Raw genomic sequence first — 13,290 nt, 5'->3', positions numbered from 1 at the left:
AAACAGATCTCATTCCCCATTGACTACCACAGTAGGAAAAAATACATACTATGGTAGTCAATGGGGAATGAGATCTGTTTGATTAAAACATTCTTCCAGATATCTTCCTTTGTGTTCAGCAGAACAAATAATACCAATCCGGAACACATAGAGGTTTGGAACAGCATGAGGGTGAGTAAATACTGACAGAATTTTCATTTTTGGGTGAACTAACCCTTTAAGAAATGTCCTAATAAATCCTTGAGGTATAAAAGCATATAATGAGAGCATATAATAAGCATAATTTAAAGCTTTAAAAGCATAATTTAAAAATGTAAATAAAAAAGTTTCATAGTGATTCCAAACTGTTGAATGGTAGCCTACATAGAAAGTCTGTCTTTCATTTGTTTCAAAAGTGACTTATGGTCATCTTAATACTATTGTAATCATATTAATGAGAATTAATGGCCATTATTACTGCACAAAGATAAATGGAATCCAGTATAATTTGAGTTCCAAGGAACACATTCTTGTTTAGCAGCGATGAAGATATACTTAACCCTGACAGTCTTGTAGGTACAAAGCGAGCGATTCTAGTTAGTCGCTGTGTGTCATCATCATCTCTGGGCAGAATTTAGCTTCTTTTACAGAGCAACGTCAAAGATTGACAACAGTTCCCTTGAGATGTTTATGTAATGTCAACAAAAGGAGCGCATTCAAACCAAAGCCAAAGAGCTTTGAACAACGATGTCTCCAAGTACGTGACATTGAAGCTCATAATCCCCTTCCTTGATCTCTCACGAAGGGCTCCGACTCATGCATATCATGTCCAGCTTCCTCATGCCAGCTCAGTCTAATCTCCACCGAGTGCTTCTTTTAGAGGAGCGCTGTCATTTTGGGGGGCGGCGGTTCTTTTCGGTCATTCAGTGGAGGCCATCCTCTGCTCCTGGGCCTCTCGGTCCTCCTCTGCTGCCCTTGAAGCCTCAGTCCCTCCCTCCCCTCCCCCCAGCCTCACATAATGGATGCTGACAGCACAAGGTCGTGGGAAAGTGCCTGCTAGTTCAGGTGAAGTTTATGAAGGAGAGTGAAATCGCGGCATAGAAAACACACCTCTCAACCGCGGCAGTTTTACACCCACACACGAGGCTGCAGATTCAAACTGGGGGCGATGGCTTGAATAACTCAGACTGACTTTTTTACCGTGTTTGTTGTGTGTGCTTTGTATGCAGGATCCTGTGAGAGAAGAGAACCAGTTCCTACAACAGCAGCTGAAGGAGAAAGAAGAGCTCATTGTACAACTCCAGACCCAATTGGTAAAAGAACCTGATGAGTTCAATGTAACGTTTCATAAGTGTCACGATTGCAAAAACAGGTTCTATTGCTCCGATGTCTTGAGAATACACTAATTTCTTTCTTTTATTTGAGAGTTTGCATTGACATCCTGTTGGTTTCATGTCCTCACCCTCTCCCAAGGCTCATGTCAGGAAGTTATGGAGATGCCGCTACTCACTTAACGCGCAGTAAACAGCTCGTCGCATGCTTTACATGCACTGTGAGACGCATAACGTTCACGGTCCCAGAAGCTAGAGCAGAGACGAGTGAAGGAGAAATATGACAGGTCCATTGCAGATTTATAGACTCGTGGTCCTGAACACAGGAATGGGATGGCGTGATATGCACAGAGGAGGGGGCAGGGCGAATTAAAACAATAGAGGGCAGTAAAGAGGCTGTAAAAGCGAAAGGACAAACAAAGCACATGATGTTTCGAACAAGCCATGACTGATTTATTTTGTGGCATTTCTAGCAGTCTTTTCTAATTAAAAATATGAATGAAAACTGAGCATGTTAGCAATGCTAAAACAACACGGGTCCCAAAGGGCTCCCTAAACTGTCCACACTGCCATTTGCAGTCACCGCATTGAGTTCAGGAAATCGCCAGCTCTCTTTGAAAACTAATGACTTCAGGACGCTTTGGAGCTGCTAATCTCAGTGTGAGATTGTGTGAAGTGAATACACCTTTATTCTTTTAGCTGCAGCTCTGCATTACTAGTTTAAACGTTCTCCATACTTGCTGATCGCTGTCTAGATGTTCAATGAAAAGATTGCAAGTTTGACTTTCTCTCAGTCTGTAGAGGTTTGAATTGATGTTGTCCTTATCTGTCTTCTCTTCGAGAACTGAATTCAGAAAATGTGCTCCCAATAGTGTTAAGCATGTCTCTGAAGGTCACAGTCTTTTTCTCAGAGAAAACAGTCTGTTGGTAAATATCACTGTGCTCACTGAAGATTCTCTGCTCCATAAGAGCCCACTGACTCAAACTGCGGTGGCTGTTTCACCTCCTGTAAAGCATGCGCAGTGAAAATATGCAAACGCATGCATAATGTGGCATCCAGATGACGAAATCGGAATAAATAAACTAAATTCTTGACCATTGACATCATCACTTTCCAGATTCTGCGTCCCAGAGACCTCCACTCTATTTTTAGTGGGAAAAGAACCTGTGGCCACAATGGCTTAATAAATCATGGCAAAAGCTCGTAAAATAATACTCACTGGTGAAACTGGCAGCCTGCTGGCTTAGCTCGTCTTTGTCAATTTTTACTGTCTTTATTGAATGTCATTAATGAAGTATGGCTGCCCTAAATTTTGCTGCACCATATTTCTTATTTTATTAGTCTGCCATTCTGCCACGTTCGAGAGGGTGGGTGTTTGATATTCCCAGTCAAGACTGAATGTACAATCAGAGGGTCATTATCATGCAATAAGCCTGGTCTTATTAAAAATATCGCATAATAATGACCGACTGACTGTACAATATTCCACATGGCTACTGAAGAAATATAAAAAGGGCCTAAAATAACTATTTTTTATATATGTATATATATGTTAATACAAATGTACTTTATATAGTTTTTATTCATTCTAAAATTAATATACATTTACACTTTATATATATATATAATCAGGTTTTAGAATATTATGAATTATTATAAATATCTTTATATATAAATTTATATTTATATTTTATATAAATAAATATATATATAAATATCTTTTTATAATAATTCATAATATTTTTTGGTTTCAAATTGACCTTTTATTAATTCATGTTTATAAATAAAATAAATGAATATATTTAAAAATAGGTTAAACTATCATTTTGAAATAAAAATTACATTTTAAATAGACTTTTTTTTTGGTCTGTGAATAAATTTAATATTTGATTCCTTCATTTTATTTGTGAGTGGCACTGTCTCCTAGTCCTCCATACAGTTAAGCATTCAATATATAACTTGACTGCAGCATGCTGAGATTGACCAATCAGGGTCAAGTATTTCAGAGAATGGTTTTATGTTGTAAATGTAATGCTTTGGCACTCTTTTCTGATACATCTACATATCTTTTTAACAGGAATCTAGCCGTGCTGCTCAGAAATCTCTTTGCCAAAAAGCTGACAAAGGCACTCAGACAGATTTCTTACTCTCAGAGGTGAGTACCCATTAAACCAGCGTATGAAAGCTCCTGACAACACTGCTAATGTTCTGAGGTCATTGAGCTGTGTCTGGTTTTTCTAATTGAATACGGGTCTCCACATCTGTCTTTTTATTTCACTGACTTTTAATAGTAAAGGGCCTTGAACGTTTATTTTGAACCCTTATAGTGAGACTGTGGTTTCAGATTTTAAACACATTTAGCTAACGATTTGCTTAATCATGTTTTCCACTGCCCTTTCGATGGGTTGACTGCCCTCCTTTCCCCCACCCATCGAGTAATTGCCATCCTCCTTTTTATTTGTTTTTATTATTAATTTTAGATGAAATCTAGGTGTTTTCTTGTTCCCACAGGCACCTTTTAATGGCTCAGACACACAAACCAAACGATGATGCTATATTGCAGTGAGTCAGCAAACTGTGTTCAAGTGCTGCAAACTTTAAATGACTCATTAACAGAGATTAATGCACCAGAGATATTAAAGCATTGGAGACAAAACCCAGCCTTTAAACAGTCGTCTCCCTTTCGCTTGCGACATTTAATCAAACCAAGAGCAAACAACGTTTGATAGATTATGAAAAGCTGTTGGCACATTCTTAAGAGATACCCTTCTAGTTACAAATCTGTTTGTATTTTTCAGCATTTGTGATGAGTAGGGATGCAACAATACAGTTAGCCCACGGTTCAATACATACCTCGTTTTTTTTAACCACCGTTTTTCGGTTTGGTTCAGTTCTGATGGCTCGACACATAAGTGTTCGTGAACGGAATAAGTGAACGGTTCAATATTATATTGAGAATTGTGCCATCCCTAGTGATGAGCAAGTTATCGCTCAATGATAGTTGAGAAGCATGACTGAGATTTTCTTTACAGATTTCTGTCATGTATTCTGTGCCCTCGCAGTACCCGCATCAGTATGCCTTTAGTCCCTTTACACTGAAATAGCTTTCAGTTGGTCTCCTGTGGAGACATGGTCCATTTTCCCCCTGGCATTTAACATCTATCCAGACATTATTCTTTGTATTACTGTTAATATGCATATGTGATGTGAATTCAGATGACTTTTTCAAATTGCTTGACAATCCGTTCCACAGCTATTGCGGCACTAATGTGTCACAGCCCCATCAGACCTTGGCATTGATGAAAAGTGTTGTAAAAAGCTGAAATGTTAGAAAGAGTGTTCATTATGGAGCTGTTGCATTAGATAAGCGGCATTTTCGTGGTATAAGCCTGCGTCTTTTTGCTGCCTAGCCAAAATCGGCGTGGAAATGGTCGCGTGGGAGGATGTGGGAGAATCATCTTCCTGTCTACCTCAGATGTGCCGGCAATGGATGAGCACAGAGAGGAACTGCACATGCATGAGCAAGAGACCCTCAGGCGTTCTGAACGCAACGCACACCATCATTCTTTCCTCCCGCTCAACAAGAGATGAGTTCTGCATTTCCACCCTGCCCTATGTAGACTACACTATATGGGTTACTGCATTGAGGACACGCAAATATCCAAAAGTGTGTCTACAAGTGGGTCAGCTATTTCGAAGGCTGCTTCAACTGGAGGAGGTCATCTGTTTCCTTTTTTTACCCTCGTTCTTTCTCTCTATTTTTTTCTGGAGCACCCTGCTTCTTTCTCCAGCTGAGCTAATTAGCTGAAAGTGAGAGGAAGAGTGCCCTCTGTCGAGTCACAGTGCACCAGGGGGGCCAGACTGGCCTCTTTCGGTAGCACTGTAGCGCCGCAGCACCGGACACCGTTCCTACGTGGTTCTCACAGCCAGTAACTTCTCAAAGTCCTCTCCGCCTCTGTTGACCTGATGCGCAACAGGAAGTGGCAGGTTCGCACGGAGGGGCTTCTGTCAGGACAAAGAGAAAGCGGGACGAGGGACAGGAGCCAAAGAGCATGAGTAATGATGTGTAGAATGGCAGAGTGAAGTATAATGCTCATGTGAAGCACATTGGCTAGACTGAGCACTGTTGCCTACACATTACACAAATTCAGTGGCATAAACATTCACTAGACAACATAAAATGTAAATGTAAAGTAAAATAAAATGTAAAGTAAATGGCTGATAAAATTATAAATACTTGGAATAAACACCATTTTACTGTAGAAATTTCACAGTTACATTAATTACTATAGAACTATATACATATCCTATATTGGATATTAACATCTAATAGTTTAAATCGCGGGAGCAGCTTCAGGTTGGTGGTCCAAGACATTGTTGTCTACCTGCTGGGATTCTTCCCACCGGAGCCTCGCTTTCGATTTCAAAATGGCAGCTGCGTGAAATCAGCGTATTGATATCAAATTGTCAATTTTGGTAGTCCATACTACCTTTTATAGTCATGAAAGTTGTACTGATGGCTTTTTTGTCTTTATGAGGTTTGACAGCTTAGGAGCTTATTGTCACTCTTAGCTGTGCCATATTTATATAAAAATCAATATTTTGAAGTTAAATTGTCAATTCATTTAAAGGGGAAATCAAAATGTTCTTGATCTTTTGACGTAAGAGGTCATTGTAGTGTAAAAATATCCTGTAAGTTTCAGAACTCAAAACTTTTTTGTTAGTGCAAAAAAAAAACAAACGCTTTTATTGAATCCAAGCTCAGATACAGACTCGTTTGGAATTGTCCCAATATGACGTAATAGTGCTGCAAAAGACCACCTTTGAAACATCAAATCAACACCTACTTCTACATCATTATGTCTTTGGTCCTCGCCCACTGGCTAGTATAATTTGATGATACAGGATTACTGGACTAAAACTAACATCACCTTCCAAAGGATCCTAATGCAAGTGGTTATTAATTTTCAACTATGTGAATGTCTCATTATTTGTTTGCTCGGTACATTTCACAGTAGATCTTTGGTAAATCAGTTGCATTTCTGCAAATAGTCTTTTACTGTAAGATACATGTACAGTCAGACGTTATTTGTCTCAAAATCGTTTATTGCTGTTTATGCGTTAGTAAATCAAGCCTGTGACTAAATTATCTTCATATTGTTTCTGTTAGTTGCATGAACAAATGTTCTTTAAATTGTCACAATCTACAGAAAACAATCAAAAAACACTTCCTTTAGAATCACTGGAGCTGTCAATCAAGCCAGTTTATCATGACTGAGTTCTGGATTCTCTCCAAAACTCCTGTGATAATCAGTGACGCTCTCTACACTCTTATTTACAACGTGTTTGAACTGTTAGTTATAATGAAAGCATCTGTGAGAGAGCAGAAATTAAGCTACAATGACAAGATCACAGTATTCATGTGCTCAACAGACATGTCTGACGTCGGCTACGATGCTTAGCCGCAACCTTTCATGCCAGGGGAGTAGATCTAAATATAATGCTATAATCAGCGCTTTTCACGATTAGTTCATCTTGACAGGTGTAATCGTAAAATGTAATGCTCATTACATATGCAAAATGTTAGTCAATGATAGCAGTGGGTGTTTACATTGAAGTCTCAAAGCAGACACACCCCTTCGATCTCAAACAGATCGTTCAAATTAGAGGGCTCAAATCAGGTTATAAAAAAGGATTTCTAAATGATGACCCTATTTGATGTAAAAATCATAGTAACATTATAAGTGCTCCTCAGAAAACACTATAAAAAATGCACTTCATGACCCATTTAAAAGTTCTTATGATGGTAATATTATTTTTACTTATATATATATATATGTGTGTACGTTTTTAATGCAACACTTCAGAATGATTTTGTTTTGGTTGTTCATAAGCCTGTATCATTGTCACATCAAAACCTGATGAAAGGCCCATTCTTTCCCCGTCTGTACAAAGCCTCACTGCGTCGTTATGTCTGTTTACTTTGCTTTATTATGCCAGTCTAAGCCTGTTAATATTAAGCTCTGCCCTCCACACTGCCGTTCAGCCATTTAAATGAAAAAGCACTTAAGAGCTCATTTACTCTGGCATTCCTCCCTTCCGTAGCCGAGATATGAAGTTTTATGGATTAGCTTCTGTTTTGTGTTATTTCCCTTCCAGTCATAAATCTTTTTTATTGAAGTGACAGTTCTTATTAAATCGCTTGAATATTTAGCAAAATGGAAACCCTTACAGCCAGAATAAGTCATTTTTTCATGCTTGCCCAAAGAGTTGGATCTATAACAGCGAGGCAGATTGATCAGTGGTCAGCTCCGTATAGCTGGAGGACACCTGTTAATGGAACATACCGGACATCTCCCACTGCTCTGTTTTTCAGCTCTCCAGCCAACCCTGCTGTGAGGCTTTTTGCATTTCAGGCCCGCTTCATGAGGACCGAAAACGTTTCAGGCATCTCTTTATTTTTCCAATTCATTTTGGGACGCTTATTTATTTATTTCGATTCATTTGCGCATGAGGGGGTCGCCCTGTCTCTCGTAGTCATGCTGCGGCCCATCTGATCACACTGTGTGGGGGACCTGTTATGCTAAACTCCCAACTTCATTGCTCAAGCCTGCTTGCTTTTTGCTCTGCATGAGTCAGAGTGTGAGCACTGAGCCTCACAGAATGACACGCCTGCTGAGTGGTAATCGTTACCTTTCTTTTGTATGTGATCAATGAAGTTTGAAGAGAGAGTTTGCCATTTGTTGCTGGCTTTTTTTGTTTCAATTTGATTTGATTGAGAGAAAAAAAAGCGAGGCGATAAAACACTTAACGCAATTAATCATGTTATTCATGTTTTCCAATAATTGGAACCGTACTGACTCGTTTGTTTAATGGATCGTTGAAAAGACTCACAAACTCAATAGTCGGCGTGCAAATTAGTTTACTCTGAATTATAATAACAAATAACGAACAATTATTTGTTACACACAAACAAACGTTACGGTGATGGCTGAGTCTGAGCCTGCCCTCATCTCTCTGAGCAGAAATGGCCAGGGGTTATTAGACTTCCGAAAAGCGGATGTCATTCCTCATGATGGTTTTACCTTGACCCGTCAACTTTTACTGCCTTATCTGTTTCTGATTTTGTCAGTGGTGTAAAGCATCTTCAGTGTATTTAGTGACCTGGTGCGGAGTTAGATAAACAGATAAACCCTGTGCCAGTGCATTAATGAGGCATGGTAAATAGGTGAGCTGAATTAATGATCCCAGATAGAAGTTGTCTTTGTGTTTGATTTCAAAGATATATGTTTTGCTTTCAGGGCAATGCTCGAGTCCTCACCAACGCCGTTTCCTCTTGCAGGAGACCATGTGAGTTTTCTCACTGTGTGTTGTGGTTGTTCGTAGTGTTTCCACTGAAGCATGGCATGCTGTTCTGCCACCCAGGGTTTGGACAACTGGCCCCTCTCTCCATAACCAGCCACTCTCTCCCTTTGTTTTATACCCTTCTCGTCTGTTTATCTGAGTTCCCTTTCTTCCCAAAAAAAGAATCGACACAGGTTATCATTGTGCACGACTGGATTTTCTACTCTTGGAAATGCACCAACCGTCCCTTTTGGATGGCCACGCTCACAAATGCCACTTGAAGATTGCTTTGAAACACCATCTGTACGACTGACACTTGTTTTGCATATCTCTTTGTGTTTTTTAGTTGGTGTTCTCTAACTGTCCATCACGCATTACTCATCTCCGTTCTCACCCAGCGCCAGCACTTCAAATTCAACCTATTTTGTCTGTCTCTTCGTTATCCGTAACTAAATCGCAAGGCTTTTAAAGTAACAGTCGAGGAAGCACGCAAAGTGTGCGCAGCATTGTAATCCACCTAGACGGTGGAAAGCACTGTACCCGGCACTCCGTGTGCCCAGGGCTACCGGAATAGGAAGATGAAAGCTCGGTGTTTACTCAGGTGGAGAAGCTTTCTGCAGAGAAGCAACGAGCCTCTGACGCTTTGATCCTCTTTGTCTGTTTATATTGATGTGTACAATTGTGTCAGTCGTACAGCACGAACAAAAAAAAAAATGGCATGAAAAGAGAGTATCTGTTCTGAATTACCAGGCAATATTGACCTATTTGTTAACAGCAATAGAAACTCCTGGGATACGTCTGACGATGTTACAGCGAACGCGGGTTGCTCGAGATCCGCAGGCCATGGAATGAGTTGTTTCATGCTTTTGTTCTGGCGTTAGTGTTTAATTAGTAGAACGCTGTCCCTTACCAGTTTGGTCTTTTATGTTTTTGCCAGAACCCTTCCCTTGTTTGTTGGTTTCTTTTATTAATGAGTTTAGCATGCTTTCGATTGTGTCAGCCATTAGTCCGATCATCATTTGTAGTCTGTGGCGTCTAGACCGATGCGTTGCAGTTTCCTTTCAGTGATAAACACCCCTGGGAGTTTGTGTTCATGCGAAGGCAGGCGAGCATTTGAAGCGTGTTTCGACTCGTAATTAAGTGCCTCTCTGGTGTTACGTGCAGAATGAGATTGAGATAAGTGAGCTGGACAGAGGCCAAAATGTAGTCAGGTGGGCCGAGGTCCCATATCTTGTTCTCTGCTGGTTTTTGTGCGGACTAATGAGATCTCATCTTTCAGAAGGATGCACAGTCTCAGAGAAGCTTTGTTGCTAGTCACATCCTGTTTCCAGAACTCACCTGCGGGGGAAACGTAGAGAGATGTGAATTCAGCAGGGAAGAGAAGACCAGGGATGAGAATTTTAAGGGATTTAAGGGTTTTTGTTTCAGATTCCTTGACCATTTTTATAGTAACTGCATTATATTTTAAAGATTGACGAACGCATGCATACTGTATATTGTGATAGTTGTTCATTAATGTAGATCAAATGTCATATTTACATAATTTAACAAATGCTACCTGTAATTAACATGTTACAGTGATTTGTAGCTTAAATATACAAAAATGTCTATGTATTGTTTGAGGGGAAAAAAAACATTGTACACCCCTTTCATTTATCACTAAATGCTACATAACTAATGTAGGGGTGTGTTCATATTTTTTCCACAGGTTGATTTTTCTGTAGATATTATTTTTGAATGAAAGATCTTGGTCAAATTTTCACTTGTTAAATCATACATTTATTTCATTTAATGCTAATGTACTAAACCAAAACAATTGTACTTTTGGTGACATTTTTAAAATACTATTCATTACAAAAAAAAAAAAAAGTTGTGTATGCATGTACAGTATAACACAAATTGCCATATGAACAAATTATTTAAAGTGATAGTTTATCCCCCAAATATTATATTTTGTGTTTCACCCTCATGATATTTTAAAGAGGAAGAAAAAGTCATTTTTCTATTTGTCAAGGTTAATCTATTTGAACCAAATTATCATTTTTGAGTTGACAACCTCTCATGAACCCAAGTAAAACATACTGTAAAGCAGTTACATTTTCTCTGTTTATTTAGGGTTGAATATGACCAACAAATAAATAAATAACCACATTTTGAATCTCAACTCTACAGAACCCATAAAGTAGTCAGAGGGATCGTGTGAAAAAGTAAGAGATGGGTGGAACGGATGGTGGCGGAGCAAGAGACGTGCGCTTGAAAGTCAGCCAAAAAGAGAATAGATTAGGTGAAACACAAAAGGGATGTATAGATTTAGAGTTCTGCTGAGGTTAATAGAGAGAATGCCATTAGAATGGCTCTCCATCTGGGCTTTCTGTTGAAGAAGCATCAGGTGAAGTGAGAGTGTGTGGGTGCTTCTGTAGCGTGAGAACATTCGTCAGTGGGAAGTAGTTGGAGCTCACGAACGCCGTGGGTGTGTCCGAAATGTTAGAATGTGAGTTTCAAGAGGCTGCATTGCGAAACTTTAGAGATGCACGATTAATTGTTAAAAGAATGCGATCTCGATAGAAACACCCACGCGATCTTATTCCTAACTGACAAAAATTCTCTATGTCTGTTAAACCTTTGACAAAATCGGTGTTTGTGCTGCCACTGAGCCAGAGAGAGCAGTTGTCATGTATGGGTCTTTTCAACCACATAGTAACATCATACTGGGCTAAAAGTTTATAGTTTGGATATAAACACTGATGTCTACTATAGCGATCAAAATAGAGCAAATAACCTTTTGAAAGAATACGATGGGTGGCGACAAGTGATTGATTGAAAAAAGATTTGTCAATGAATCATTCATTCAAGAGATTCTTACAAAAATGCTGATTAATCCGATCATGAACCAAGTGAAGTCTTTTTGAGTGAGTCATTGAATCATTCATTCAAACTGATTTTTATTTTATTCATTCAAATTAATTAAACATTTTAATATGACTGCAGTAATTAACTTTTTTATAGAATTTCTAGTAAATTACATGTTATTTTGTTTGGAGTCGTGGGAGAATCGCAATCTCTATTTGAAACAAAAAATCTTGTTTCTCAATAGATCCAGAATCGTGCAGCTTTATGTTTTACATGTCACTCTTATTTTCAAATATGTTCTCATTGGCTTTCTGTGGAAAGGAGGCCACCTTTTCCGTCCTTTCTGCAGACCTCTTAGTTTGTTGATTTTTATTTTTTTGCTTCACTGGCCTGTATAAACATGTCCATGATAACTTTGTCAAGGTAAAAACTGTGATCCTAAGCCCTGACAGAAGGTCTGAGTCCCTGTGGACAGGGCCGACTGGAGACTGCCCGCAGGGTGTTCTCCACCATTAGCAGAAGGTGAGCGCAGGCCCAGCCTATTCGCCCCCCTTCAGGGTTGCTATAATAGAATGCACATGCAACACCTCACTATGGACAGATGGCCGGGAGAGGAAGGAATGTTGCGGTACAATAAAGAAGTTAATAATAAATAATTATATAAACAGTGACATTCAGCGGTAATGGGGATTAGAAAAGCACATTTATTTTTTTATCAAAGTTGCTCTCCAACTATGCCGTGGATTTCATCTGTCAGAGGAAGAAAAGTCACATTCCTCAGCTCTGGCTGCCCAGGAAACAGATTTGATTTTGCACGAATACCCTTCAGAATATTTATGAGTCTCTGGCTATATGTCCAACCCTTTGCAATATGAATAAGATGCGGCTGATTTGCAGTCTCTTCATTGTGTGCTGATTTGAGGATATATTTAGGGCTGCAGCTAACAACTATTTTGATCCATTTAAAAATACAATTCACAGTTTGAAAGCTGCTGAACCTTTTAGGTAACCAAAGTTACCAACCCTCAACCACTGAGGGGTTTAATTGTATTTGATTTGATTTAATATTTCAGTTATGATTTCTTTTTCTTTCTCACTCATTCACTTAAGAGCGAGTAAATGGTTTATGAACTTCTATATGTCGTCCCAAACTTTCTTTCTGTGGAACACAAAGAGAAATATTGTAATTAAGGGCCCTTTCACACCTACCTTGTTTGGTCCGGACTTTCGGACTTTTCAGTTTGGTGAAAAGCCAAAACCTTACCAGGACCACTGTCCGAACCAAAAAGATGAAATTTGGTCCGATGAAAAGAGGTAGTCACGTTCCGGATCAAACTGAGCAAATGTTTGGTTCGTTTATCGTGTTAAAGCATTTATGTATGGTTCGGACTTTCAGACCTTTTACAGGGAGTTCTGATGGTTCCCAAAAAGCCGAAATAACAGAAGGTGGCACAAGAAATTAGCCGTTTTGCACATGTGGAGATGAGGGGACAAGGCTTTTAATTGAAGCATGGTCTGATGACATAATAAGAAGTCCTTTCCTGCCGGTGACGATAAAATGTTCGCACAACGAGGACGTTACCCGCCAAATTGACAACACGCAGATGTCAGACACACCACCATTAACTGAACCAATCAATGTCAAGATGCAGCCCACATAGATGACGATGGCAGGACGTAAATATGTCTCAAAGTTCTATAGTGCGCTCGCATTATTGCAGTGTGAAACCAAACCAAAACTTTCTGGCAGTATAAAATGTATCAAAACATGAACTTTGGTTCGGA

The 13,290-nt window shown here is 39.3% G+C and overlaps 1 protein-coding gene across 3 annotated transcripts in view; it reads left to right on the top strand.

The window, feature by feature from the left end:
* Nucleotides 1-13,290, top strand: part of ccser1 (coiled-coil serine rich protein 1) — an 81,200-nt gene that overhangs the window by 41,988 nt on the left and 25,922 nt on the right. Inside the window, exons 8-10 of one of the 3 annotated variants that reach the window (XM_089119557.1) lie at nt 1,209-1,292; nt 3,389-3,466; nt 4,722-5,409. In XM_089119557.1, coding sequence (XP_088975683.1) covers nt 1,209-1,292; nt 3,389-3,466; nt 4,722-4,805 — 246 coding nt within the window. In that variant the 3' untranslated portion in view covers nt 4,806-5,409. Of the gene's footprint in view, nt 1-1,208; nt 1,293-3,388; nt 3,467-3,822; nt 3,877-4,721; nt 5,410-13,290 lie in introns of those variants that run through there. The other 2 variants (XM_089119558.1, XM_039679459.2) reach the window with 2 other exon arrangements.

This window comes from Pimephales promelas, chromosome 14 (assembly GCF_988280905.1).
Source record: "Pimephales promelas chromosome 14, fPimPro1.hap1.1, whole genome shotgun sequence".
Lineage (NCBI taxonomy): Eukaryota > Metazoa > Chordata > Actinopteri > Cypriniformes > Leuciscidae > Pimephales > Pimephales promelas.
Note: the sequence above shows the minus strand (reverse complement) of the source record. Positions and strands in the feature narration are given on the sequence as shown.